Genomic DNA, 27,812 nt, shown 5'->3' on the forward strand with positions numbered 1-27,812 from the left:
CCCCTGTTACTGGCCCGCAGCCATTGGCTAACTCGCTTGATCTGGATCAGGTATTGGTCAGCCGGGGCGCCGGTCAGGAAAAGTCCGCACCCTCTTATGTAGGTGAGAGGAGGCTGGAGACTTGCTGTATTCTGGGAATGGGCAGGGTCGCTCGTCCGAACAGAGTCCTATCCTACGCGGCGGAAGCGTGTGCCCTTTGACTTGCATCGTCTAGCTACCTCTGCCATCCTCTACCAGCCGCAGCTCCGAGGGCTGGAGGTAGAAAAACGTACAAAACGGCCTAGGGGGCGCGTGCCGACCCAACCTCCACCCAGTGGGGTCGAGGCATATTCTGGATGGATGGATGCATGGATGGATGGATGGATGGATGGATGGATGGATGGATGGATGGGTGGGAGGCAGTCTTCAGTTGATGACTTCAGAGAATGCCCTGTTGATAGGATCCACCGAGGAGCTGGGAGTGCAACTTTCTTGCATTTATCTATATTTACATACTGTGTGCCAGTATATTTACATACTATGTGCCAGAGACTGGGTGGGCTAAATAAGGTTCCTTAGGCCCTAGTGAGGATCAAGCTTTGGCCCTCTCTCTCCCATGTCTTAACGGGAGAGGGAGAGAAACCATGCACGAAGCAACTCTGATTCTGCATGTGAGATAAATACTACAGAAGAGTAAGGATTTGAGGAGCTCATAATCAGAGAAGGGGCATTTCTGGCAGTGTGATTGGCTCTTGAGCTGGGTCTTGAAAGACTTTTAGAGATAGGGAGGGGGAAAGACTCTGTATGCCAGGCGCGGTGGCTCAAACTCGTAATCCCAGCACTTTGGAAGCCCAAGACGGGAGAATGGTTGGAAGGAGTTCAAGACCAGCCTGGGCAACATAGTGAGACCTTCATCTCTACAAAATAAAAATTTTTTAAATTAGCGAGGCATGGTAGCTCATGCCTGTAGTCCCAGCTACTTGGAAAGCTGAGGTGGGAGGATCACTTGAGTCGGGGAGGTCAAAGCTGCAGTGAGCCATGATTGTGCCACTGCACTCCTGCTTGGGTGACAGAGTGAGACCCTGTCTCAAAAAACAAAACAAAGAGTCCGGTGTGGTGGCTCACGCCTGTAATCCCAGCGCTTTGGGAGGCTGAGGTGGGCAGATCACTTCAGGTCAGGAGTTCAAGACCAGCCTGGCCAACATGGCAAAACCCCATCTCTACTAAAAATACAAAAATTAGCCAGGCATGGTGGTGGGCACCTGTAATCCCAGCTACTTGGGAGGCTGAGGCAGGAGAATGGCTTGAACCCGGGAGATAGAGGTGGCAGTGAGCCGAGATTGTGCCACTGCACTCCAGCCTGGGTGACGGAGTGAGACTCCATCTCAAAAACAAAAAAAGACTCCCTTCAGGAGCTCAAAGAGGTGAATGTGCCAGAAATTACATGAAGCATACCCTAGCCAGGCTAGAGACTCATGTGAGGGGAACCTTGGAAAATTAGACCCAGATCCTGGAGAGTCTTTGATGCCAAGCTCAGCTTTGTGCTTACAGGTAGATCTTGCCGATGGTAAAAATTTTCCAATGCATTTTACACCCATGAGCACAAGGGCTTAGACTTTATCATTAAGACAGCAGGGAGTCATTGCAGGGCTTTAAGCAGGGGAGTAACAATCAGATTTGTGTCTAGAAAGATTAGTGCAGGGGGCCAGGCAAGGTGGCTCATGCCTGCAATCCCACCACTTTGGGAGGCCAAGGCAGGCAGATCACCTGAGGTCAGGAGTTTGAGACCAGCCTGGCCAACATGGCAAACCCTCGTCTCTACTGAAAATACAAAAATTACCTGGACATGGTGGCGGGTGCCTGTAATCCCAGCTACTCGGGAGGCTGAAGCAGGAGAATCGCTTGAATCCGGGAGGCGGTGGTTGCAGTGAGCCAAAATCGCACCACTGCGCTCCAGTCTGGGCAACAGACCGAGACTCCCTCTCAAAAAAAAGAAAGATTAGTGCAAGAACTGGATTGGGGATTGGGAGAAGGAGGGAGACCAGTTAGGAGGTTGTTTCAGTAGTGGGGAAGGATTATGGTAGCATAAAGCATGGAGTGGCAGCTGAAATGGAAAGGGCAGAATGAATTCCTTAGACACCTACAGCAAGAAAAAACTGGACTTGGTTACTGATTGGGTATGGGGAAGTAAGGGAAATGAAGGATGACTTCTAGATTCCTGGTTTGGGCAAACAGGAAGGAGAGGAAGCAGGGTTTTTAGGAGAGGGTCAGCTCTGGGCATGGTGAGCTTGAGGTGCCAATGGAACATCCAAGTGGAGGTATCCAGAAGGCCATTGGATATGCCTAACTGGAGTTCGCCAGATAAGTCTAACTCGAAGTTGCAATGTGGGAGTCTTTGGGGCCTTATAGATGCCAGCCACACCAATAGATTTGTTGACTTGCCCAGGGAGTAAGTGTAGAGTCGGAAGAGACCTAGGACAGAACCCTGAGAAACACCCAAGTTTTGAGGGTCTGGCAAAGGAAGAGGAACCTGCAAAGGTAATCAAGATGAAGTGTCCAAAATGGTAAGAAGATCAGTAGTAGAATGTGGTGTTTCAGAAGCCAAGGAAGGAAAATATTGAAGGCTTATGACTAATCAAGTAAAATGAGGCCTGAAAGAATCCACTGGATGTAGAAACAAGGAAGTTGTTGGTGACCTTTGCAAGTACAGTTTCAGTGGAGTGATGGGAGCAGAGGTCAAATTACAGCGGTTTGAGAAGCAGATGGGATTGAGGAAGTGAAGATTCATGTAAGATACATTTTCAGAAAGCTTGGCTATTTAGAAGAAAAAAGAAGGCAATAGCCAGAAGGAAACGCAGGTTTTTATTTGGATGGGAGAAACGTTGGTGTAGATCCAGCAAGAGGGGAAAAGGTAAAATTATAAGGGAAAGAAGATAACTGAGAATGGTGCCCCTGAAAAAAAGGCTTCACCAAAGTGTTGGTGAAGAAATTCACTTAGAAGGGTGGAGGAATATTTGTTTTGTGGCAGAAGGGAAGCATTATGTTGAGGTTAATTGGTAGGTTTAGTGACAGGAAGTTGAGGGAATTCTTCTTTGATGGTTTCCATTTTCTCTGTCATATAAGAACATGATATCAGCCAGTGAGAGTGGGATTGGAGATAGTGTGCGAGATTGAAAAGAGCAGAGAAAGATTGAAATATCAGCAGTGGAGAGTGGCAGTGAGATGACTAAGGTAGCAAACAGATTTCTGGGCAGTTATGATGGCCCTGTTGAGGTTAGTGACTGTCAATTTTCAAGAGCAGCGGTCGGCAAGGTTATGTAATATGCATTTTTCCCTCAACAACATTCAGCCACCTAGTGGTGGGTACAGAGAGATTAGTTTAATTGATCTAGGTTTGAGTTTTACCGGGCGGATAGATGGAAGGACAAAGGACCAGGAAGTTGAAGATTGTGGCAAAACAGTGATTGAAAGAAGGACTTTAGTATCTAAACTGGATAGGAGAGTGAAAAAGAATGTATGGAATAGAGGTCCCAGTGAAGTTAGAGAATCCGTATCTGAGATCATTGAATGAGAAAGTTGTGATCAGAAAGTGGAAGAATGAAGTTTGAGTAGTTTCCGGTGATGACAAGGTCCAGGGTGTGGCCGTGGGAGTCAGGGGCCAAAGTGGAGTACAGGAGACACTCAGGATGCTGACGTGGCCACTGAACTCCCCCTGGATGATAGGAAGACTTGAGGGGAGGGAAGGGAAGAGGATGCCTGTGAGCTAGGTACCAGTCTTTGATGGGTAAAGCAAGTTTTTCTGGAGTCTGTAGGTGACAGCATGAGGAGGGGCAAAGGCTGAGACAGCTAAATGGTATGACCCTTGAAGTAGTAAGGGCTTTTACAAGAAGGAGGTGGAATAAGGAACTGAGTTGGGCTTTGGCAAGGAGACATGAGGCCCCCTCCTAACCGTGAAATCCTGGGGGTGTAAGAGTCTAAACAGCTTCTACCAGGAGGGCCTTGCAGAAGGGGAGCCCTGGGGTAGAGCCAGCTTTGGATGCAGGCTGGAGGTGGGCGGGTGACGGGAGAGGCTGAGAATGAAGGAGACTTAGCTGATTGGGAAGAAGGGTTTTCAAGAGCAGAGTAAAAAGGTTGGGAAGGGAAGGAAGGCTGGGAAATGGGTCAAGGAAGATGAAGCATAGAGCAGTGAAGGGGCGAGGAGAGTGTGGTCGACCTCGCCAGTTACATGTTGTGGAGAGAGGATGAGAGATGATGAAGGTCCTTGGAGCGGGGTTGGAGGCAGAAGTGAGTCTGGGGAGAAGAAGAGTGGGGGCTGTGGGTAGGGATGAAGCAAGTAGGGAGAAGATGAAGGCAGAGGATTTCATAGGAAGGAGATGGGGGAAAGGAGTTCCTGTGGGGAGAGGATGGAGAAAATGGACAGATGTGGGGAAAATATGGGGGCAGATTGGAGTCTACCAGGAAGTGATGGGTAGCAGGGGTAGGGGTGTCTGTCAGGGTATGAGTGGGGAGCAGAAGAGGGTCCGCGAGAAGGAAGTGACAAATTGAAGTGCATATGCCCCTGGGAGAGAAGTAAGGACACCTTGTTTGGAAGTTTGAGGAGATAATGTTTCTCTCTCCCTGTCTCTGAATGGAGAACTAAGAGTGAGGAGTCAGGGATGGGAGCCCAAGGAGAAGGCCTGTCTCATTCTGCATGTGAAACCTACAGGAATAGGAGACAGTGACTCGCTTGTTGTCTCCAAGGCCATTTGGGGACAGTGAGCCAGGCTGGCAACCCATGCCTTGGAGGCCTCTTGCGTTCAGAAGGTGTCTTTTGATTTCAGGGGGTTGGGGAAGCCCTCTGGGAAATTTTATTTAGAAACAAGACCTATTGACCTCTTGATTTTTAATACCTCCCCTTCGCTTGTTGCTAAGGACCTTTGGCTTAGCGTGAGAGCTGGGGCTTTTGAGATTGTGTGATTTTAGTTTCCTTGCATGAAGAAGAACCATTTGGCCACTATAGAAATGATTTATGGATGAGTCCAGATTTATTAATCACCTCTGAAGATGGAGAGGAAATTAAAAACAAAGAGTCCAGTCTGGGCTGAAGACAAAGTAGGTCTGTCATCCTTGCAGAAGACGTTGCCAAGGTTAGAAGGCCACGAACAAACCAATTTGGACCGAGGTTCCTAATCTGGATTTTTAATTTTGCGTGCTTGATTTTTCGCACCATTTTCTCTCCGAGGTAAAATAATGACTATTTTAATTGGCTGCCACTTACAGAGAGATCCCAATAAGCATGATGGCATACATATATTTTTCTCTGGCATTCCATGTGTGCTCCAGTTCTTATGACCAGGCTGGTGAAGCTGACTCTTACTGCATGCTGCGTGCCATCATCAGTTGACTATAAATTAAATCCTCTTTTCCAAAAGCCATTTTCCATTAGTGCTAATTTGTTTGCTTCTCATTTCCACTGATCATTAGAGTCTCTGGTTGTGAGCACCAAATTGGAAATAATTTCTTTGACATTTCAAAAAAATTTCTCCCCTCCTTGAATGCCATTTGGCTGCAGCTAAATAACATTATGGTTTGCAGAAGAACAGTTCACTCCAATTACAATTTAACTGACCGTTCATGGCACTGAATCCCTGTCCTTAGTGTCCAAAGATGACACCGCTGCTGACACTGCTATTTCCTGTCATAGCTGTAAAACACCTCATAGACTTTTCACTGGCCTTCTTGGATGGAGATTCTGCCACTCCGCACATGGCAGCTTTGGGAAGTTGGTAGTTTTATGGACCTGCATATCATGGACATTCAGATCTAACCATCTCAACAGGAGCTGGCTGATTTCTTCACACATTCACTCAGTGAGCCTTTATTCAACATCTGTTTTGTGCCAAGCATTATGCCAGGCCCTAAGGACACAGAGACAGGGAAGACCAACTCCTGCCCTTGAGGAACTCACACTCTAGTGGGAAGGATGGGTAAGTTTTACAGCATAGTAGAGGAAGAGGTGGCATGGATGGGACCAGAACTGCAAACCCCAAAGGAACCTGGCCATTCCTGATGGCAGAGCAACACTGAGATGCAGAGGGCCCTGGAAGGGCCTGGGGAGTTGAGAGTGCAAGGTTGTTGTAATGTGGAAGTGACTAGAGATGAAGTTAGACTGGGCCCAAGTTTGTTTGTTTGTTTGTTTGTTGTTTTGAGACAGAGTCTCACTCTGTCACCCAGGCTGGAGGTCAATGGCACGGTCTCAGCTCACTGCAACCTTAGCCTCCCAGGTTCAAGTGATTGTCGCGCCTCAGCCTCCCGAGTAGCTGGGATTACAGGTGCATGCCACCACACCTGGCTCATTTTCGTATTTTTAGTAGAGATGGGGTTTCACTATGTTGGCCAGGCTGGTCTTGAACTCCTGACCTCATGATCCACCCACTTCAGCCTCCTAAAGTGCTGGGATTATCGGCGTGAGCCACAGCACCCAGCTGGGGCCAAGTTTTGAACGGCCCTGAGTGTCATATTGAGTTTAGACTTTATCTAGTAGGCCACAGTGAGCTAATGGAGAAATTTGGGAGTGAAGCAAGTAGGAAGGGTAGAAGCTTAAGGAAAAAGTAGTTAGGGGATGGCTTTGTTTGTATATTTATTTGGGTTGGTGGGAATTGAGCAAGTGTTTAAGAGGAATCAGGGAAGATGGGAAGATTGAAGATGGGGCAGAATCTAGCACGCACGGAGAGGGTGGGTGCTGATATGATGATGTTAAGAGGAGAGGGTTGTGCTTGTTGGCCCCTATATTCTCTGTGAAGTTGGAAGCAAAGTTATCCAGGCATCCTCCTTGATTCCTCCCGTCTTTCATCTGCCACGGCCAGTCAGTCACCAGGTCCTGTTTGTTCAAACTGTGTGACGTTTCTACTTCTCTCCAACCCTAATATCATCAGCATCTTTGGCAAGGCCGTAGGAATGACTTCCTAACTGGTGCCCCCCTCCAGCTTGCCCCCTTCCGATCCCCTTTCTACACTACAGTCAAGATATTTGTAAAACAAAGTCTTTTTTTGTCCCTCTCGCTTTAACCCTTCAGGACCTGTTCATTGCCCTCAGGGTGGAGTGTGAACCTTGCAGCCAGCATATGAGGCCCTTTGTTCTCTGGCCTCTGCCTGATTTTCCAGCCTCACCTCCTGCTGCTTCCATCTTCACACTGTGCTCCAGCTATTCTGAGCAATCTCAATAATAAAAATAAGAGCTACGTTTTACTGAGGGTTTTCGACACACCGTTAGATAGTTTATTGACCCTTATGAAACATTACTACCTCTTCACAATTAAGGAAACCGAAACCTAAAGAGGTTAAGTAATTTGCCTAAGGTCACATAGCCAGGAAGTGGAAGATCATCCAAAACCACAGTCTGTGTTCCTAACCACTGTCTCTACTGCCTCCCACTTGCAATTCTTTATGTCCTACACTCCCACCTCTGAGCCATTGCAGATTTGATTCCCTCTACCTAAAAGACACTTTCCTCACCTCTTCCATAGCTGCAGATTGCTTTTCAGCCTGGATGACATCTCCTCTGGAAAGCCCTTCACTGTAGCCAGCCCCCAAACCAAAGCCAGGTTAGGTGTCCCCCTCTCTCATTCTAGCGTGTCTTGTACCTACTCCATCACAGCACTTGCCACGCTATTGGAATTGAAATCACCTCTTTACAAGGCTCTATGCCACCCTCAAACTGTACTTGCGGGCAGGGACTGTGTCTTTTTTACATTTATCCCCAAAGGCCTAGGATAAGGCGTGGGACATACTTGTCACTATTTGTTGAAGTTAGTGAGGTTGGAGGTGGGGCAGAGGGATTCCTAGTCATGTCTGAATGTCTTAATGAGGCAACTTACTGAGGACTTTCAATATAATGTGACAATATAATGTGACACCGGAGACTCAAATAATGCAGGGAGGTGGCAGCCAGAGACTTAGGCAAACCAAAAGAAGATGCCATGATAAAGAGGTGTCAAGCAAGAAAGCATTTTGAGTAAGAGGAATGGTCAATGATATTAGTTGTTGCAGTAAGAGGGACAAATGAGCAAAGTACTAAGACATCCTCACTGAACTGGGCAATTCAGAGGTTACCGGAGACGTTGGCTAACGTGATGGAAGGGAGGTGGCGGGGTAGAAGCCCAGCTGTGATGGGTTGAAGAGAGAATGGTCAGTGGGGAAACAGAAAACAGTATGAACACTGTTTTTCAGAAGCTTTGCTGTGAAGTCAGAAAACCAGAGAGATGATGAAGAGAATGTGAGGTTGAGGTTTTTGTCTTCGTTTTTGCTTATTTTTGTTTAAAGATAGGCAAAACTTAGGCCAGGCACAGTGGGTGGTTCACGCCTATAATCCCAGAATCCCAGCACTTTGGGAGGCCAGGGTGGGAGGATTGCTTGAGGCTAGAGGTTCCAAACCAGCCTGGGCAACATAGTGAGGCTCCGTTTCTTTTTTCTTTTTTCTTTTTTTTTTTTTTGAGACAGAGTCTCGCTCTATTGCCCAGGCTGGAGTGCAGTGGCGTAATCTTGGCTCACTGCAAGCTCCACCTCTTGGGTTCACGCCATTCTCCCGCCTCAGCCTCCTGAGTAGCTGAGACTACAGGCGTCTGCCACCACGCCCGGCTAATTTTGTATTTTTTAGTAGAGATGGGGTTTCACCATGTTAGCCAAGATGGTCTCAATCTCCTAACCTCGTGATCCAACCGCCTCGGCCTCCCAAAGTGCTGGAATTACAGGCGTGAGCCACTGTTCCTGGCCGTGAGGCTCCGTTTCTAAAAAATTTTTTAAGTTAGCCAGGCGTGGTGGTGTACACCCTTAGTCCTAGCTACTCAGGAGGCTGAGGCAGGAGGATCGCTTGAGCCCAGTAGTTCAAGACTGCACTGAGCTATGACGGTGCTGTGCACTCCAGCCTGGGTGACAGAGTGAGCCCCTATCTCGAATAAATACATTGATAAATAATAATAAAGATAGGTAAAAATCAAGGCTAACAAGAAAAATGCCTAAATAGAGGGGTTGAGGATCCAAGGGAGGTAGGAGTAATGAGTAGAATGAGGGCCCTGAGGAGGCAGGGTGGATGGATGCAGAGCTCTGGTAGACGGCTAGAGGAGAGGAGAAGGATGGGTGTGAATAGAGATGAAGAAAGAAGAGGAGTATGACGGCATTCTTACCTAATGGCCTGTAACTTTCTTTGTTAAACCCAAAAGTAGGTCATCTGAGAATAGATGGAAGAGGTGGGAAGGTAAGGAGCTTGGAATTGTAGACTTCACAGGAGGGATGGTGCTAGCCAGTCACAGTTTTGGGGTGTGGGTCTTGGGTATGAAAGCTGCATTGGTTGGAGGTGAAAGCTGGAGGTCGCTGGAGTCTGCATTCCATGTCTGTCCTCTGTGCGCCGACAGAACCTGGGATATATCCCATCAAAGCGCTCTCCACTGTTGGTTAAAATCACCTTTTTGCTTGTCTCTCTGCCCTGCCAGTCTGTAAGCACCCAAGGGCAAGGTCTATGTTTGTCACATTAGCCAATCCCAAGCCCAGTGCTTGGCTCAGAGTTGGCACCTGGGAATCTGTTTAATTAATTAATGTGCAGAGCTAAGGAAATTAAAGTGTGCATTCTGAGCACAGTGTGTTGGATGTCAGTTTAAATAACACTTATTGAGTGCCCGTGATTTGCCAGAGACCATGCTAGCCACCCAAATTACAAAGATGGAGCACATTGATGTTGAAATTGCCTAGTGGCTCTTGAGTAAACAGGAAGGCTTACGTGTCGAAGTCATTGATCAGCACTGAGGCAAGGTAGAAAGGGAAAGACAGACGGCCTGACCTCAGAGGAGGAGGAAGGGTTCAGGAACGGTAGTAGGGATTTAGAGAATGGTGTTTGTGGTGTAGGATAGTGGGCAGCCCCCTTCAGCAGCATGGGTTGAGGCAAGGGGTGGGGTGGGGTGTCAGGTTTCACTTGGGGCCGAATTTAGATGGAAATTCTTTGGCCTGAAGTGTTTGAAATTGTATCCTCAGGTAGTAAGGAACCATTGAAGAGTTTGAAGCAGGGTAATCTGTCAGATTTGTACTTTTAAAAATCTCACATCAAAGCCTGGCCTGGTGCCTCACACCTGTAATCCCAATACTTTGGGAGGCTGAGGCAGGAGGATTGCTTGAGCCCAGGAGTTTGATACCAGCCTGGGCAACAAAGCAAGACCCCACCACTACAAAAAATAAACAAATATAAAAATTAGGTGGTCATGGTGGCATGCACCTATAGTCCCAGCTACTCAGGAGGCTGAGGTGGGAGGATCACTCGAGCCCAGGAGGTTGAGGCTGCAGTGAGTTATGATCATGCCACTGCATTCCAGCCTGCATTCCAGGCTGGGGCAAGCCTGAAGACCAGTAGGAGGCTGTTGCAGTAATCCATATGAGGAACAACGGTGTGAAACTAAAATAGTGGCAGTGGAGGTGAAGATAGATAGACTGATCTCAGGGAGATTTAGGACATATAGTTGGCAGGAGCTGGCAACAGTTCACATGAGGGCAAGGGAGAGGAATAAGTCAAAGACAACTTTTGGCTGGCTAGGAGGGTGGTGACCCAAGCACTGAAATAGGACCAACACAGGGCAAGGGGCAGGTGTGAGTTGATGAGCTCAGTTTGGGACCTATTGACTTGAGGAGCCTGTGACACATACCAGTGAAGAGTCTGCCAGTCACTTAAGTACATAAAGAGATCTGGAACTCAGTTGGGAGGCCCAGACTGAGGAGACGAATTTGAGAGTCGTGTGCCTATAGATGTAATTTGAAGTGATGGGGTGAATGAGGTCATCCAGGGATTACAAAGCATGAGAAGAGAACTGAGAATGGGAAAACGACCTGCAAAGGCAGTATCCTGCAAAGGCAACTGAGGATTCAGAGAGTGTGGAGTAGAACCAGGGGAGACTGGGGTTAGGAAAAGAGTTCTGAGAAGAGTCAGAGTCATTCACAATCCATCAGAGACCGAGCACGGTGGGACGGTGAGCTAACCACTAAATTTGACAACAAGAGATTATTGGTGACACCTTGGAGCACAGAGGAGAACAGGATCCATGCCCTTGGCTTAGTGGGGGAAACCCTGGACTTTGGAGTTATATACAGATCCCATTCCTATCCCTATTTAGCTTTGAGGCCTTCAATAAATGAGCAAACCCTTCTAAACCTTAGTTTCTTCATCTGAAAATTGTGGATAATGATGACCTCATGAGGATCTTAAGAGGATTAAAACAAAGAATATAGGTCAGGTGTGGTGACTCACACCTGTAATTCCAGCAGTTTGGGAGGCCAAGGTGGGAAGATAGCTTGAGGCCAGGAGTTTGAGATCAGCCTAGGCAACACAGAGAGACCCTATCTCTATAAACAAAAACAACCACAGAGAGAGAGAGAAAGAGAGAGAGTATGGTGTATGGATAGCTCTTAATCAATACTCAAAAAATGTCAGTTTCTTCTCCCTGCCTTCATTCCTTCTCCCTTCACCAGGAAAAACAGCTAACATCCCTTTTTCCTTAGCAGTCAACAAGCTTACATACAAAATTTATCCCAGCAACTGACTCTTGAAATTGACACATTTTGCTCTTTTTTCCATTGTTTTCATCTTATTATTTTTTAAAATGGTAGTTAATGGGTCTTTTTTTTTTTTACCCTCATCAAGCTTACTATTAAAGAAAAGTTGAGAAAAATAATACATGGCTGGAGGCTCTTAACTAAATATACTTAATGTCTTTTATCTCCCCCTACTTCTCAAAAACCTCAGTGACATAACCCCGCTGAAGAAATATAAAAAGGCATTCAGTCACAAAAGTTCACAGAAGGAGGCAACAGGAGATGAAAGAATTCAACAAATATTTGGAAGGTAGAAGGCAGGCGCAGGGAGGTTAACCAACTTGAAGCAGAGGAAATTGCAAGCAAGTGCCAAAAAGAGGAGCTTACCAACAAGAAACCAGCCAATTCAGCCAGTTTGAGCTCTAAGAGGCTTAATGATTGAAAGCACAAATTACCACCGAAGGTCAGAAATGAGGTATGGAGCCCAACCTAGGGGAATTCACTGACCTCTGTGTGCAGAGCACTTCGCCCGCACTCCAGAGCCTCAACCGCCAAGAAAGAAATGACTCTCAACTCTCTTGCTGCATGAAGAGGAAGGAAGTTGGGCTCTGTAGGCCTCCTTGCACAGGGACCTCAGGCAGAGTTTGAAGGGCAGGAATGAGACATCGAGTGGAAAACTGATCAGCAGAGGGAAGGTCTGCACACAGCATTGCGTGAGCCCTTCCCCCACCTGACTCCCAACATGCCATGGCAAGGTGTCTGTCATAGCACCCCTACTCTCTCACCCTCCCTGGGAAAGTAGGAAGGTCTTCTCCAGAGACCCTGATATCTCTATGAGGGGGTTAAAAAAAAACCCTCCACTGGCTGATGTTTATGAATTCCCCAGTGAGAAGACTAGTTGCCTAATAAATATCCAAACACTGAAGGATACAGTGATTTAAAGAGCCCACCAAGGGCTTACTATAGTAAATGAAAAAAGACCTTCACCAAAGCATATCATCATACAACTTCAGAAAGATTTCAAAATCATCAGGAGTGAAAAAAAATAGACAAAGGCACAGGAATCAGAATGACTTCACATTTCTCATCAGCAACAGCAACTGCGGAGGGTGAACCTGAGGGAGGCTTTTATTTATTTATTTATGTATTTATTTTGAGACACAGTCTTGCTCTGTTGCCCAGGCTGGGGTGCAGTGGTGGGATCACAGATCACTATAGCCCCAACATCCTGGTCTCATTCGATCCTCCCACCTCAGCCACCTTAGCCTCCCAAGTAGCTGAAAGTACAAGTGTGTGCCATTGTACCAGGCTAATTTGGGGGTGGAGGGATGGAGGTCTCACTGTGTTGCCCAGGCTGGTCGCAAACTCCTGGGCTCAAGTGATCCTCCTGCCTCAGCCTCCCAACATACTGGAATTATAGACATGAGCCACCACATCTGGCTAGATAGCTTTTCTTTTCTTTTTTTTTTTTTTTTTTTTTGAGACAGAGTCTCACTCTGTCACCAGGCTAGAGTGCCAGAGAGTGCAGTGGCACAATCTGGCTCACTGCAACTTCCACTTCCCGGGTTCAAGGGATTCTCCTGCCTCAGCCTCCCAAGTAGCTGGGACTACAGTTGCGTGACACCACGCCTGGCTAATTTTTGTATTTTTAGTAGAGATGGGGTTTCACCATGTTGGCCAGGATGGTCTCAATCTCTTGACCTTATGATCTGCCCGCCTTAGCCTCCCAAAGTGCTGGGATTACAGGCGTGAGCCACCGCACCCAGACCAGATAGCTTATTTCTAATACGGAGTTATATACCCAGCCAATCCAACATGTGGTCAAAAACAATATTTTTAGACCTTCCAGGACAAAACAAGGGAGTACACAAAGAAGGAAGAAGATGTGAGAGCCAGGAAATGGGCATCCATCGAAAAACTCGGCAAAAGGAAATCCCGACAGACATTTACATACCAGCCTTAGTGAGCAACCAGTCTAAACTATAGTAGAAAGAGATCTGTGGGACAGAGGTTTCCAGGAAAAGATAGAATGAATCAGTTACGAATTGAACATTTGGAAGAATAATCACTACATATTTGGAACATTTGGAAGAAAATAGCCCTTGGTACTTCAAACCAAACAATAGAAAAAACAAAATGACAATTATTAACTCCAGATAAAACCAAACTGTAAGAAAAAAATGTAATAGTAGTTTGCTACTTGAGTGAAGAGTTTATTTACTTGATCAATCATGTTAATATGCTGGGCGCAGCAGCTCACACCTGTAATCCCAGCACTTTGGGAGACCGAGGCAGGCAGATCACTTGAGCTCAGGATTTTGAGACCAGCCTGGCCAGCACAGCAAAATCCCATCTCTACTAAAAATACAAAAATTAGCCAGGCGTAGTGACACATGCCTGTAATCCCAGCTACTCAGGAGTCTGAGGCAGGAGCATCGCAGGAACCTGGGAGGCAGAGCCTGCAGTGAGCCGAGATCATGCCACTGCACTCCAGCCTAGGTGACAGAGTGAGACTGCATCTCATAAAATAGTAATAATAATAATGTAAACACTATTGATTTAACTGTAAAGTATGGCAAATTATGTTAGAGGACAGAAAGAGAAAAAATGGGAGTTAGAGTGGAGCTAATCAAACTGATTCCTCTGCTGGGCAAGGTGGCATGCACCTGTAGCCCCAGCTACTCAGGAGGCTGAGGCAGGAGGACTGCTTGAGGCCAGAAGTTTGAGGCTGCATGCAGTATGCTATGATCATACCTGTGAATAGCCATCGCACTCCAGGCCGGGCAACATAGTGAGATCCCATCTCAGAAAAAAAAAAATGAAGACCTAATTCCTCAACTGCCAGAACGATAAATACATAAATATTACCTAAGGTTGATACATCGAATGATAGCAGTGTATTAGTTTGCTAGAGCTGCCATAACAAAGTGTTATAGACTAGATAACTAGGCCTCTTTCCTTGGCTTGCAGATGGCCATCTTTTCCCTGTGTCTTCACCTGGTTTTCTCTCTGTGTGTCTGTATCCTAATCACCGCTTATAAGGACACCAGTCATATTGGATAAGGGCCCACCCTAATGACATAGTTTAAGCCTAATTTCGTCTTTAAATACCATAGCTGCAGTTACAACCACATCCTGAGGTACTGGTGGTTAGGACTTCAACATAGGAATTTGGGGAAAACACAGTTCAGCCCATAACAAGTAGTATAAGCTCGTTATTTGGAAATACAAGGGTAAACAGCAGAAGAAATAGCCAAAAGAGTTTAAAGTGGCCTCTGTGAGGAGAGACTGGAGGGCAGCAAAGGGTGAGGCAGGTGCTATTACTATTTGATTTTTTCAAAATAGCAAGTGGCGGAGCTGAGCCTTGAACCCAGTCTGACTCCACATCTCATGTTCTTCCACTCTCCCCCAAGCGTAGGAGCTCCTCCAGGGCCCTGCAGTGCCATATTCATCTTTGCGTCTCCCATGGTACCTTACACAGAGCCGTATGATGGGCCTTCAGCACATACATAAGATTTACGGCTGCATCACAGTGACTTTTAAAGCTGCCATTTGTTGATACTTCTTTTCCTGTCTTCAAAGAAGATAGGGGAGACTGAGGTCCAAGGAAACATGGAGGAGCCGTAATGTGGAGTGCCCTGCTTAGAGTTCCCTGCTTTTGGTGTCCTGGAATCGCTGGGTGCATCTCTAATAGCACATTGAGTTTTGATACTAGAAAGGGTCCATTTAAGGCAGGGTCAGGGCACAGGATGCTTTCCTGCCTGATAAAGCTAGTGGTGGTGTCTCAACCCCACCTCCCTGGGGTCTAGAACAGATAGTCACCCCATTTTCTTGGTGTCAGTTTGGCCGTTGAAGGCAGCCAGAGCTCCCTAAGTTATTCACAGACTTAGGACTGCAATGGCATTCACGGTGATTGATGCATGATCCCATGAGGGGCTTTGTTCATTTTTGTGTTTAGGTTGGTCTGCAGTCATTCACCTGGTTCTTAAGTCCAGCTAGATTTCGTGGTTGTCTCCATCCCAGAGGCTGCGTGGACGCCCTTCTGGAAGCACACATCCCATGTCCTCTGGGGAGCAGTAGAGGTTGGTGTGTATGTATGTCTGTCTCCGCATGCCTCAGATTATTGCTTCCTAATAAAATTCTGATAACTGGGCCCCATCAATATCTCAAATACATGTGAGCAAACGTTAATTTAGAATCAATTTTAGGATGTTTCAGACTGTAAAGTCCTTTTAACTAGATCTCTGGCGAAGATGTAGAAGCACTTTATGGGACTGTAAATTTCATGTTGAACAGTCTTCGTGAAATACACATCTCTCCTACACACAAGCTGTTCTCTCCATATCAATCATGGCCCCTGCAAGTAATGTTTCACAAATATTCTGTAAATCACAGAAAACCCCATGATAATGTGAAATATGACTTTCACTTGTCTGTTAGACAAAAGAATCGCACATGCCTCTCTCCCATCAGCACTAACATTTGTTATGGATAATAACACTTTCAATCACAACTATTTTTGGAAAGTGGGGTTATCTTAAACCTTCCCTCCCCCACTGAAAACACTCTCCCAAGGACACAGACTCCTACAAACCACAGCCCATTAATCCAACTATGGAATGGGAACTTTTTCTTCCCACTAACTTTTTTTTAAGTTGTTTTTAAGAGTTAGTGTAAAAGCCCGAGGTACAAGGTTAAGGAGCACTTTAACTTAGGTGATTGGCGTAAGAGGGAGGCCATGTCCCTCAAGACTTCAAGCCTCTGACCCTGTATGAAGTAAGCCACAAGAGAGGCCCAGATTTTGTTTTTTGGGGGGTTTTTTTGTTTTGTTTTTTGTTTTTTGGGTTTTTTTAAACACAGTCTCACTCTGTCGCCCAGGCTGGAGTGCAGTGGTGCGATCTCGGCTCACTGCAACCTGCCCCCCGGGTTCAAGAGATTTCGCCTGCTTCAGCCTCCCAAGTAGCTGGGATTACAGGTGCCCGCCACCACGCCCGGCTAATTTTTTGTATTTTTAGTAGAGACGAGCTTTCGCCATGTTGGCCAGGCTGATCTCAAACTCCTGACCTCAGGTGATCCGCCCTCCTGGGCCTTCCAAAGTGCTGGAATTACAGGCATGAATCACCACGCCCAGCCTTAGCAAGCATTTTTATCTCAGCTGGATGCTGTGGTCTTTTAGTTGCTGGCATCAGTAGAGAAGCCAAAGAGCTAAAATTTTAGTTCTTAAAGAGCAGACATTTAGCACATTGATATTCTTAATCCCATTAAGAATCTCCAGCTACAGCCTCCCTGTTCAAGCAGCAGATGACCAGTCCTAGAGTATATTTTGCATATAACTACACCCATGTGCATGATAGAGCCACACCCTGCCTTCAGTTGATTGCTAGAAAAATAATGGAGTTGCATGATTCTAAACATTCTGGTAACCTCTCTGTTTTCCCTCCCTCTGTAGCCAACTTCAGGACTGATTGATCATGACTTCTATAAAGGAACAGGCAGCAATTAGCAGGCTCTTAAGTTTTTTACAGGAGTGGGACAATGCTGGGAAAGTCGCAAGGAGTCACATCCTTGACAAATTTATTGAAACCAACCGAGGCAAGACTGCCCCTGAACTGGAGCAGGAGTTTTCCCAGGGAGCCAGTTTGTTCCTGGTACGCTTGACCACCTCGCTTAGAATCACGTATCCTTTGCCGAACAGAAAAAAAAAAAAAAAATTAGGCACCGGGCACAGTGGCTCACGCCTGTAATCCCAGCACTTTGGGAGATTGAGGTGGGCAGATCACAAGGTCGGGAGTTCGAGACCAGCCTAACCAACATGGTGAATCCCTGTCTCTGCTAAAAATACAAAAATTAGCTGGGCATGGTGGCAGGTGCCTGTAATCCCAGCTACTCAAGAGGCTGAGGCAGGAGAATCACTTGAACCCGGGAGGCAGAGGTCGCAGTGAGCTGAGATCACGCCACTGCCCTCCAGACTGGGTGACAGAGTGAGACTCTGTCTCAAAAAAAAAAAAAAAAAAATTAGGCAACCTTCAAAAATGAAAAGGAGAGGAGATTGTCAAAGGAGTTTTCTCTTGATTCTAGTATTTTAGAACAGGACATCTGGTGTTAAAAAAAGGTGATTAAAAAAATCCTTAGAGTCAAGAACTCTCTCAGCTTCCTGTCTTCCCAACCTATGATTGTATCTTCTTTCTCACCCCTAACCTCTTTTGCTACCATCAGAGTTGCAGTAGGTATACCTTCTGTCTAGGGCTAATCCTCTTATTTGTATTGCACTTGAACCCCTTCCTATCTCCTTATTCTTTCTCTCCTATAGCTTTCACCTTTGCCTCATAACCAGCATTTTTTTAGCATTTATATATGCTGAAATATCTTCTACTTTAAAAAGTAAAATTGAATCCCTGTTTCAAATCTATATTCCACTTCTGCCCTTCATGGTGAAGCTTCTTTTTTTGTTTGTTTGTTTGTTTGTTTGTTTGAAACAGAGTCTCTCTCTGTGGCCCAGGCTAGAGTGCAATGGCTCAATCTCAGCTCACCACAACCTCCGCCTCCCCGGTTCAAGCGATTCTTCTGCCTCAGCCTCCCGAGTAGCTGAGACTACAGCCATGTACCACCACACCTGGCTAATTTTTGTATTTTTAGTAGAGACAGGGTTTCACCATGTTTGCCAGGCTGGTCTCAAACTCCTGACCTCAAAGTGCTGGGAGTACAGGCATGAGCCACCGTACCCAATGAAGCTTCTTGAAAAGATTGCTGAGGGGCTGGGCGCAGTGACTCACGCCTGTAACCCCAACACTTTGCAAGGCGGAGGTGGGCGATCACCTGATGTCAGGAGTTTGAGACCAGCGTGGCCAACATGGGAAACCCTGTCTCTACTACAAATACAAAACTTAGCAGGGCATGGTGGCACACGCCTGTAATCCCAGCTACCCAGGAGGCTGAGGCAGGAGAATCATTTGAACCTGGGAGGCGGAGTTTGCAGTGAGCCAAGATCACGCCACTGCACTCCAGCGTGGGCCACAGAGACAGACCCCATCTCAAAACATTTTTTAAAAATTACAAAAATAAAGGTTGTTGAGTCTCTCTGTCTCCACTTCCTCTCCTCCCTTTTCTCCACTCACTGCCATCTGACTTCTGTGCCTCCCACTCTACTGATGCAGGTCTTGCTAAGATTACCCACGTTTTTCCAGTTGCAAAACCCAGGGACTGCATCCTCAGTCCTTTTATTTGACCTCTCAGTGGCATTTGTCAGTCAACCTTTCCCACTTCTCAAAACACTCCTGGTTTCTGTGATACCGATTATCTTGGTTTCTATGCATTTCCCGCCCTTCTTCAGCCACCCCTTAAATGCTGTTCCTTGGGATTCCATTGTCATCCCTCTTCTGTACTCACTCTCAGATTCTCCCTGAGGGACTAGCTCACTGTCAAGATTCAACACCACTCTTGTATGAGGGCTTTCAAATAAGTATCCCTGCCCAAATTTCTCTCTTGAATCAGAGTTCCATACCTATATATCCAACTATTCCATACCCATACATCCATCTTCACTCATAGGCCACAAGATGAGTGTCACATATCTGGCTTAGTAAACTAGGGGAATAGAGTGCCATTATGTGGAAGAGAACATAAGAAGAGGAGTAAGTTTGAGGGTAGATAAGCTTGCTTTGGGACATGTTGAGTTTGAGATGTCTGTGCTCAGGATCCCTGGAGGCAGGTCAAGGCTAGAGACAGATCTGGTCACCATCAAGGTGATACTTCAAGTTATAGGTAGATTTGAGGATATTCCTGCTCTGTGTGCCCATGGCACTCTACGGATTTATCTCAGACCCTTTTATTGTATATTTCTCTCCTTGCCTGAACCCTCTCGCCTTCTCTAAACCCCCTCCTTGACCCATGCACAGTGGCTTACACCTATAATCCCAGCTACTTGGGAGGCTGAGGAGGGAGGATCACTTGGGCCTCGGAGTTTGAAGCTGCAGTAAGCTATGATCACACCACTGTGCTCCATCCTGGGCAACAGAGCAAGACCTCGTCTCTATAAAAATAAATAAATAAGCCAGGCGCGGTGGCTCATGCCTGTAATCCCAGCACTTTGGGAGGCTGAGGTGGGCGGATCACGAGGTCAGGAGATTGAGACCATCCTGGCTAACATGGTGAAACCCCGTCTCTACTAAAAAACACAAAAAATTAGCCAGGTGTGGCGGCGGGCGCCTGTAGTCCCAGCTGCTCGGGAGGCTGAGGCAGGAGAATGGCGTGAAACCAGTAGGTGGAGCTTGCAGTGAGCCGAGATCGCACCACTGCACTCCAGCCTGGGCAACAGAGCAAGACTCCGTCTCAAAAATAATAATAAATAAATAAATAAACCCCCTCCTTATTTGACCAACTCCTGCTCTATTATTCAGGTCTCAATTTAAACATCACTTTCTCAGGAAGCCCATTTCTGAGTCCTAGGCTAGCTTAGGTTCCCTTCTTATATATGTTCATAGACTTCCTCTGTCTTAATCATCATAACATTTTATTGTTATTACCTGCTTAATACCACTCTTTTCCCCCACTGGATTTTAAGATCTCTGTGGGCAAGAATCGCATCTGTTCTACTTATGCCTATATTTCTAACATGTAGCACGACACCTGGCACCTGTTTGCCGAGTAGAGGAACGAATGACCCAGCGTCTGCAGCTGGGCAGAATTAAAGGTGTAAGTAAACACCGCTCTCTTTCTTACATTTAAGTTAGCGATAAAATTATTTTTCAGACTCAGACCTATAACACAGGCCAAAGGGAATAACCATGGAATACATCTGTAGGTTTACCCAAATGTTCTTACCCTATTTTTATTTTTATTTTTTTGAGATAGGGTCTTGCTCTGTTACCCAGGCTGGAGTACAGCAGCGCAATCTCAGCTCACTGCAGCCCCAAATTCCTGGAGACTCAAAGGATCCTCTCACCTCAGCCTCCCAAGCAGCTAGGACTATAGGCATGCACCACCACACCCAGCTAATTTTTCTGGTTTTTTTTTTTTTTTTTTTTTGAGACAGAGTCGCCCAGGCTAGAGTGCAGTGGCCAGATCTCAGCTCACTGCAAGCTCCGCCTCCCAGGTTTAGGCCATTCTCCTGCCTCAGCCTCCCGAGTAGCTGGGACTACAGACGCCTGCCACCTCGCCTGGCTAGTTTTTTTGTATTTTTTTTAGTAGAGACGGGGTTTCACCGTGTTAGCCAGGATGGTCTTGATCTCCTGACCTCGTTATCCGCCCGTCTCGGCCTCCCAAAGTGCTGGGATTACAGGCTTGAGCCACTGCGCCCGGCCAATTTTTCTGTTTTTAAAATTTTTGTAGACATGGGGTCTTGCTATGTTGCCCAAGCTGTTCTCAAACTCCTGGCCTCGTGATCTTCCCACTTCAGCCTCCCAAAGTGCTGGGACTATAGGTGTGAGCCATCATACCTAGTCTGTTCTCAGATATTATTGTGCATAAAAGAGGTTTAAAATGCAGATTACCAGTTACCTATCCACCCGCACCCCCAAGGTTCTGCTTTAGTAGATTGAGGGTGGAACCCCGGACCCTTATTTCTAACAAGTACTCTGTGTGGCTCGAGTGCCAGTGGTCCACGGGTTATGCTTTGAGAAACATTGCTGCCTATAACCTGGCTCCTGTCCCCACAACCCATGACACTACCCTAACCAAGGCCCTAGCTTTGTTGCCAAGACTTTTTTTCCTTCCTTGTCTTACTGGACAATATTTTCCATTTGGCCACAGGATGAAATGACTAGGGGTTGTACAGGGTGGGATGAGGAAGGCAGGGTCACACAGGGTGAGACAAGTAAGGCAGGGTAGTACAGGTGCAGGGTCAGATCCTGTCTGTTTAACACTGTGATGTCTTATTCATCTCATCATGGATTTGTTGTTGTTGTTTGAGACAGAGTCTCACTCTCACTCTGTCACCCAGGCTGGAGCACAGTGGTGCCATCACAGCTCACTGCAGCCTCAACCTCCCGGGCTCAAGCCATCCTCCCACCTCAACCTCCCAAGTGGCTGGGACTACAGGCATGCACCACCACACCCCCAACTAATTTTATTATTTTTTGTAGAGACAGGATCTTGCTGTTGCTGTTTCCCAGGCTGTTCTCAAACTCCTGTGCTCAAGCAACCCTCCCACCTTGACCTCTCAAAGTGCTGGGATTGTAAGTGTGAGCTACCATGTCTGGCCCATCATGGACTTCTTAATATTAATTTAATTATTTTAAATAGGGCATTGAAATATTATTTGATAACTGAATTTTTTGGTGCCCCTTTAAATTTCAGACCCCAGGCAAGTGTCTCCCTCACCTCACCCTAGTCCTGGCCTTGCTTGACCATTGCCTCCTCTTCAGCTGTCCTCTCTTCTACCTTCTGCTATTTCTCAGTTGCTATTGCAGGATCTCTCCCACCCCAATCCCCCACTGAAATGTCAGTGTGTCTGAGCATTCTGTGTTTTTCTTACTTGGTCATTGCACTTATTACATTAGGCATTACATCATTCTTCTTCATTTCTCAAGTGCCAATCATAGTGCCTAACATTTAGTGGGTACTCAGTCAGTGCTTACTAAATGAATGAACCATGCTTTTACTAAACAGTTGTAGAATCAGTGTTCTACACCTAGAATTATTCATAATTCCCTAACCTTTTGCAACCTTGTCATACAACAGAAAAAATAGACTGCCTGAGGTGATAACAGTGTTTTGAATTAATAAACCGACTTCTCCTACTGAGCCCTCCAGTTACGGTGGATTTTGGAGGAAAACAAGTCAATATAATAGCATCATAGCATCATTATTTTTTGCAAAATTGACTACCACAAAGTCCCATATAAGCCTAAACCCTTTTTCCAACCTTGAACTTTCAGAATAGATCAGTAAAACTAAGGATTTGCATATTAAATTATAAAATTAGTTACCATTTATTGAGTCTTTTTTTGTTTTTTTTTTTGAGACAAAACCTCACTCTGTTGCCCAGGCTGGAGTGCAATGGCACAATCTCAGCTCACTGCAACCTCCACCTCCCGGGTTCAAGCGATTCTCCTTCCTCAGCCTCCCGAGTAGCTGGGATTACAGGCATGCGCCACCATGCCAAGCTGATTTTTATATTTTTAGTAGAGATGGGGTTTCACCATATGGTCCAGGCTGGTCTTGAACTCCTGACCTCAAGTGATTCACCCTCCTCAGTGCTGGGATCCCAAAGTGCTGGGATTACAGGCATGAGCCACTGGGCCCAGCCTATTGAGTCTTCTTATGTTCTAGGCACTGAGATTATATACTGTGCAAATATTATCTCATTTGGGCCTAACACCCAGCCTAATAGGTGATTGGTATTATTCTATTTTATAGATAAGAAAGATGAGCCTTGAAAAGGTTGAGTAATTTACTAGCAAATGGTAGAGATAAGGTTAGAACCGGGTGTCTGTCCGAAAGCCTATACGCCATCTCGTCTCCTACTCAGTGAACCATGCAGACCACAGCTCCACCTGCGACACCACACTGGGAGTTCATCTGCAAAGCCCCCTCCATCCATTTGTCTACAAGCCAGAAAGCCTAACAGTAAGAGTTAGAATCGAAGTCAGACTGTCTAGGTTCAAATCCCGGTTCCAGCAGTTCACTGTGGGACCTTGTACAAGTTACTGACCTGAGATTGTTACCTCATGTTAGTAAGTAAATGGAAATGCTAACAGCACCCACTGGAGGGCCATGGTGAGGATTATATGAGACAATGCAAGCAAAGCAGTTAGCACAGTGCCCCGCACACAACAGGAGCTGGTACTTGTTAGCTACTGCTGACCTTGTGGCCCCAACATTGCTCCTTCATCCCCTGTTCTCTAGATCCAGGACTCAAACAATGTGTTCTGGAACCAATTCCTGGAAATAGTAGACCAGAAATATGTACAGAGAGTGACTATGAAAACAAGACTAGCTGGGTGTGGTGGCTCATGCCAGTAATCTCAGTACTTATGGGAGGCAGAGACAGGAGGATTGCTTGAGCCCAGGAGTTCAAAACCAGCCTGGGCAACATAGCAAAACTCCATTCTCCACAAAAAGGAAGAAAAAAACAAACAAAAAATAAAGCTGGCATGCTGGCTCACGCCTGTAATCCCAACACTTTGGAAGGCTGAAGCAGGAGGATTGCTTGAATCCAGGAGTTCGAAACCAGCCTGGGCAACATAGTGAGACCCGTGTCTCTACAAAAAATACAGAAAAAAAATAACTGGGCATGGTGGCACGTACCTGTAGTCCCAGCTACTCAGGAGATTGAGACAGGAGGACTGCTTGGGCCCAGGAGTTCAAGGCTACAGTGAGCCGTGATTGCACCACTGTGCTCCAGCCTGGGCAACAGAGACCCTCTCTCAAAAAAAAAAAAAAAAAAAAAAAAAAGAAAAGAAAAGACTAGCCCAGGACAGAGGAAACAGAAGGTGACAAAAACAAAAGTTTGTCAGCCTAGCCTGAAGAAAAAGGGGAAAATGCACTGAGGCAGGAACGGGGCAGAGGTTGAGGGAGCAGGGTGGGGACAATGTAGGAATAAAAAGACCACCACGTGGGCTGATGCCTGGCCCCAGCTATGGCGGCAACAGGCCGGGGAGCCTGGCTCCAGAGCAAACACTATTTTTGCAGTAAAGAGCCTTTCCTAATGAGCCAATCTGTCTCTACTTCTATTGGCATCCTGGGAACCAGGGTGCAGCAGAGATAATTTGCTTCACACACCCCCCGCCCAAACAAAGCACCATTACCTCCAACCCATTACATTAGCCTTTATCAGCCTTGGAAGCTCTCAGTCATCCTCCATGAGCTGCAATAATTTCAGCTAATTTCTTAAGTGTTCTAAGAGCCTCTGATGTGTTATGAGCCTAGTAATTGTTGACTGGTTCCTTTTCTGTTGTGGCTTGATTTCATACCTTGTATCCGAGCTGATGCGTGCTTTGGGTACTTGATTATAATGAGGCTTTTTGCAAAGACTCACATTAAAAAATAACATTAAATACTGAGGTTGGTTTAAATCAGAGTTTAATTTTTCCACCATCTCCTATTATTATTATTAGGAAGCCAATTCTTCATAAGGATAGTGACCTCCAGTGTAAAACTTTGAACAAGTACAAAAATTGAGAATTAATGATGAAGCTGGTTCTTTTTAGGGAAATCTAAGAATGAGGCACAAAGTCATGAACTATGCTGAGACCAAGGCTGCAACGGGCATGGCTTAGAGAGGTTTGGGATATTGACTCCCAGCCTTCTCCAGGGGTCCTTAATTCATCAGAGCCTCCTTGTTCCCTAGAGAGCCTGTAAGAGCCAAGGTGGCTGAACGGCCGCAGAGGAGCTTCCTGGAGAACAGTGAACAGCCAGCACCCCCTTCCCCCGCATCCTGTGTGTATTGCCACTTCCCCTTCAGCCGGTAGCCCCTCTCAGGGTAAAGGGGCACAGTTCAGCTACTTGGCCACCCTGAACCCTGGGTGGTACCAGAAATTAGGCACAGACTCTGGCTTCTGTGTGAAAAACCACCCTGAAAGTCACTCTTTAACGTGTCATACAGCTATGTCACTGACTCATGTTTAGAAAAGCTTCTCAGGTCCATTGGCATCTTCTTATCAGCTGTAAGCAGGTGAGTTCTGTTCTAGCGTGATTCTGGGGGTCTCAGTGGCATTTCAGGCTCATGATGTCCTTGGCATTCACACCACCCAGGGCCACGGATTCCTGTTAGCAGTGGGTTCCTCGTAGCTCTCGGGATGGGCCCAGAGGTAATGTCCACCGGGCTTCTGCTCTAGTTGCTCCCCCATCCCGTGCTCTCCAGTGGCGCTTCACTAGACAGCACTCTCTTGGTTGTCAACTGCAGAAAACCACCTCATATTGGACTTAGAAAAAGAAAAATTATTGGCTCACTTAACTGGAAAAGCCCAGAGGGTAGAAATATATATTTCAGCCCTGACTAGATCCAGGCCTCAAACAATGTCATCAGTACTTGGCCTCACTCTCTGTCTTTTTCCCCATTTCTGTGTCTTCTCCTCTGTGTTCATAGACCTGTGTGTGCCGTGGTCCTCAGGAGCTCCAGACACACCAAAAACAGAGCAGATCCTTTCCACAGCTTCCCAAGAGAGTCCTAGGCTTTGAGCCTCATTGGATCAATTTAGGTCCCATGCCCAGCCGCAAACCAACTTCTACAGTCAGAAGGGTGACATACCCTGTCACCTCCTCACCCCACCAAAACTGCATGGCCCATGAGAGGCAGAGGGGTGATTCCCCAAGTGACAGTTGAGGTGGTATTACAAGAAGAAGGAGAAGAGATGCTGGAATGGCAAAACCAAAAACTGTCCCTAGTATAGAATTCCAGCATTTCCTGCTGGAAGGAAGAATTTCCACACTCTTGTGTCACTTGACCTATGGACATTTCCTGGATAGGAGGGCAAAGTATGTGAAAGGGGACCTTGGGATCTCTTTGAAAGCTCAGTGCAAAGGAACTTGACAAGAATCTTATTTCTACTTTTCTATCCCTCTGGACAGTAATCGGTACCTTATAGAATTTCTTGAGGTTGGAGGTGTCCTGACACTCTTGGAAATACTTGGGCTGGAGAAGATCAAGGAGGAGGCCAAGAAGGAATCCGTCAAACTACTTCAGGTTATTGCAAACTCTGGCAGGACGTACAAGGAGCTCATTTGTGAAAGCTATGGTGGGTACTGTGTATGACAAGATGTGTCTCCCTAGGGACCTCAATGAAATGGTGGCAGAACCCACCACTGCTATAGGAAAAACACATCATAGAACTGGTTGAACAGGAAGCTTTTTGTGCTCTTGTTCATGTCACCACTAGAAAACCCAGATTTATGATTCTCCTGATTCATCATTTGGTCACATTTTTCAGTAGTGGTTTTAGAAATACTTCTCCTTTTTAAATATATCCTGTTTCAGGCATCCATTCAAAGATTTATTGAGCTGTGGCCCAATATCTTTTGTGAAATTGAGTTATGAGGCCGGGCCCGGTGGCTCACACCTGTAATCCTAGCACTTTGGGACACCGATAGGGGAAGATCATCTGAGGTCGGGAGTTTGAGACCAGCCTGACCAACACGGAGAAACCCCGTCTCTACTAAAAATACAAAAAAATTAGCCAGGTGCGGTGGCGGGGGCCTGTAATCCCAGCTACTTGGGAGGCTGAGGCAGGAGAATTGCTTGAACCCAGGAGGCGGAGGTTGCAGTGAGTTAAGATCTCACCATTGCACTCCAGCCTGGGCAACAAAAGTGAAACTCCATCTCAAAAAAAAAAAAAGAAAAAAGAAATTGAATTATGAATAACTCAAGAAATAAAATTGAAGGCCAGGTGCAGTGCTTCACACCTGTAATCCCAGCACTTTGGGAGGCCAAGGCGGGTGGATCACCTGAGGTCAGGAATTTGAGACCAGCCTGGCCAACGTGGCAAAAACCCCTCTCTACTAAAAATACAAAAATTAGGCCAGGCGCAGTGGCTCACGCCTGTAATCTCAGCACTTTGGGAGGCAGAGGCAGTCGTATCACGAGGTCAGGAAATCGAGACCATCCTGGCTAACGCGGTGAAACCCCGTCTCTACTAAAAATACAAAAAAATTAGCTGGGCATGGTGGCGGGCGCTTATAATGGCAGCTACTCAGGAGGCTGAGGCAGGAGAATCATTTGAACCCCGGAGCTGGACGTTGCAGTGAGCTGAGATCGCGCCATTGCACTCTAGCCTGGGCTACAGAGCAAGACTCTGTCTCAAAAAAAAAAAAGGAAAAAAGGAAAAAAAATTTTGAAATAAAATTATTGAATACCTACTGTGTGGTAGATATATGCCAAGTGCTAGGGATACAAAAATTAATACAATATAGTCCCTGTCCTCAGAGAGTTTAGAGTCTGGTGAGAAAAGTAAATAATCTAGTAGGTTTTTTTTCTTTTTTGAGACAGAGTCTCACTCTATCGCCCAGACTGGAGTGCAGTGGCGCAATATCAGCTCACTGCAACCTCTGCCTCCTAGGTTCAAGCAGTTCTCATGCCGTAGCCTCCCATGTAGCTGGAATTGCAGGCAAGCACCACCATGCCTGGCTAATCTTTGTTATTTTTAGTAGAGACAGGGTTTTGCCATGTTAGCCATGACTGGTCTCGAACTCATGAGCTCAAGCGATCCACCCAACTTTGCCTCCCAAAGTGCTGGAATTATAGGCATGAGCCACCACACCCGGCTCAATAATTGTAATATAATCTATGAAGTGCTCCAAGTGAGGCATGTAAAAGAGATACCACCCCCTATATCTTCCTTTTTCTTTTTCTTT

General features: G+C 46.3%; 1 protein-coding gene across 2 annotated transcripts in view; it reads left to right on the forward strand.

Moving 5' to 3' along the window:
- The first annotated feature begins 87 nt into the window (after positions 1-87).
- The window catches only part of ARMH1 (armadillo like helical domain containing 1), a 51,453-nt gene continuing 23,728 nt past the window's right edge, over positions 88-27,812 (forward strand). For both annotated transcript variants that reach the window (XM_050799379.1, XM_050799389.1), the window contains exons 1-5: positions 88-258; positions 15,484-15,607; positions 16,975-17,202; positions 25,069-25,137; positions 26,034-26,200. In XM_050799379.1, the coding sequence (XP_050655336.1) occupies positions 16,997-17,202; positions 25,069-25,137; positions 26,034-26,200 (442 nt within the window). In that variant the 5' untranslated portion in view covers positions 88-258; positions 15,484-15,607; positions 16,975-16,996. The remainder of the gene's footprint in view (positions 259-15,483; positions 15,608-16,974; positions 17,203-25,068; positions 25,138-26,033; positions 26,201-27,812) is intronic.

The sequence above is a fragment of the Macaca thibetana genome, chromosome 1 (assembly GCF_024542745.1).
Source record: "Macaca thibetana thibetana isolate TM-01 chromosome 1, ASM2454274v1, whole genome shotgun sequence".
Lineage (NCBI taxonomy): Eukaryota > Metazoa > Chordata > Mammalia > Primates > Cercopithecidae > Macaca > Macaca thibetana.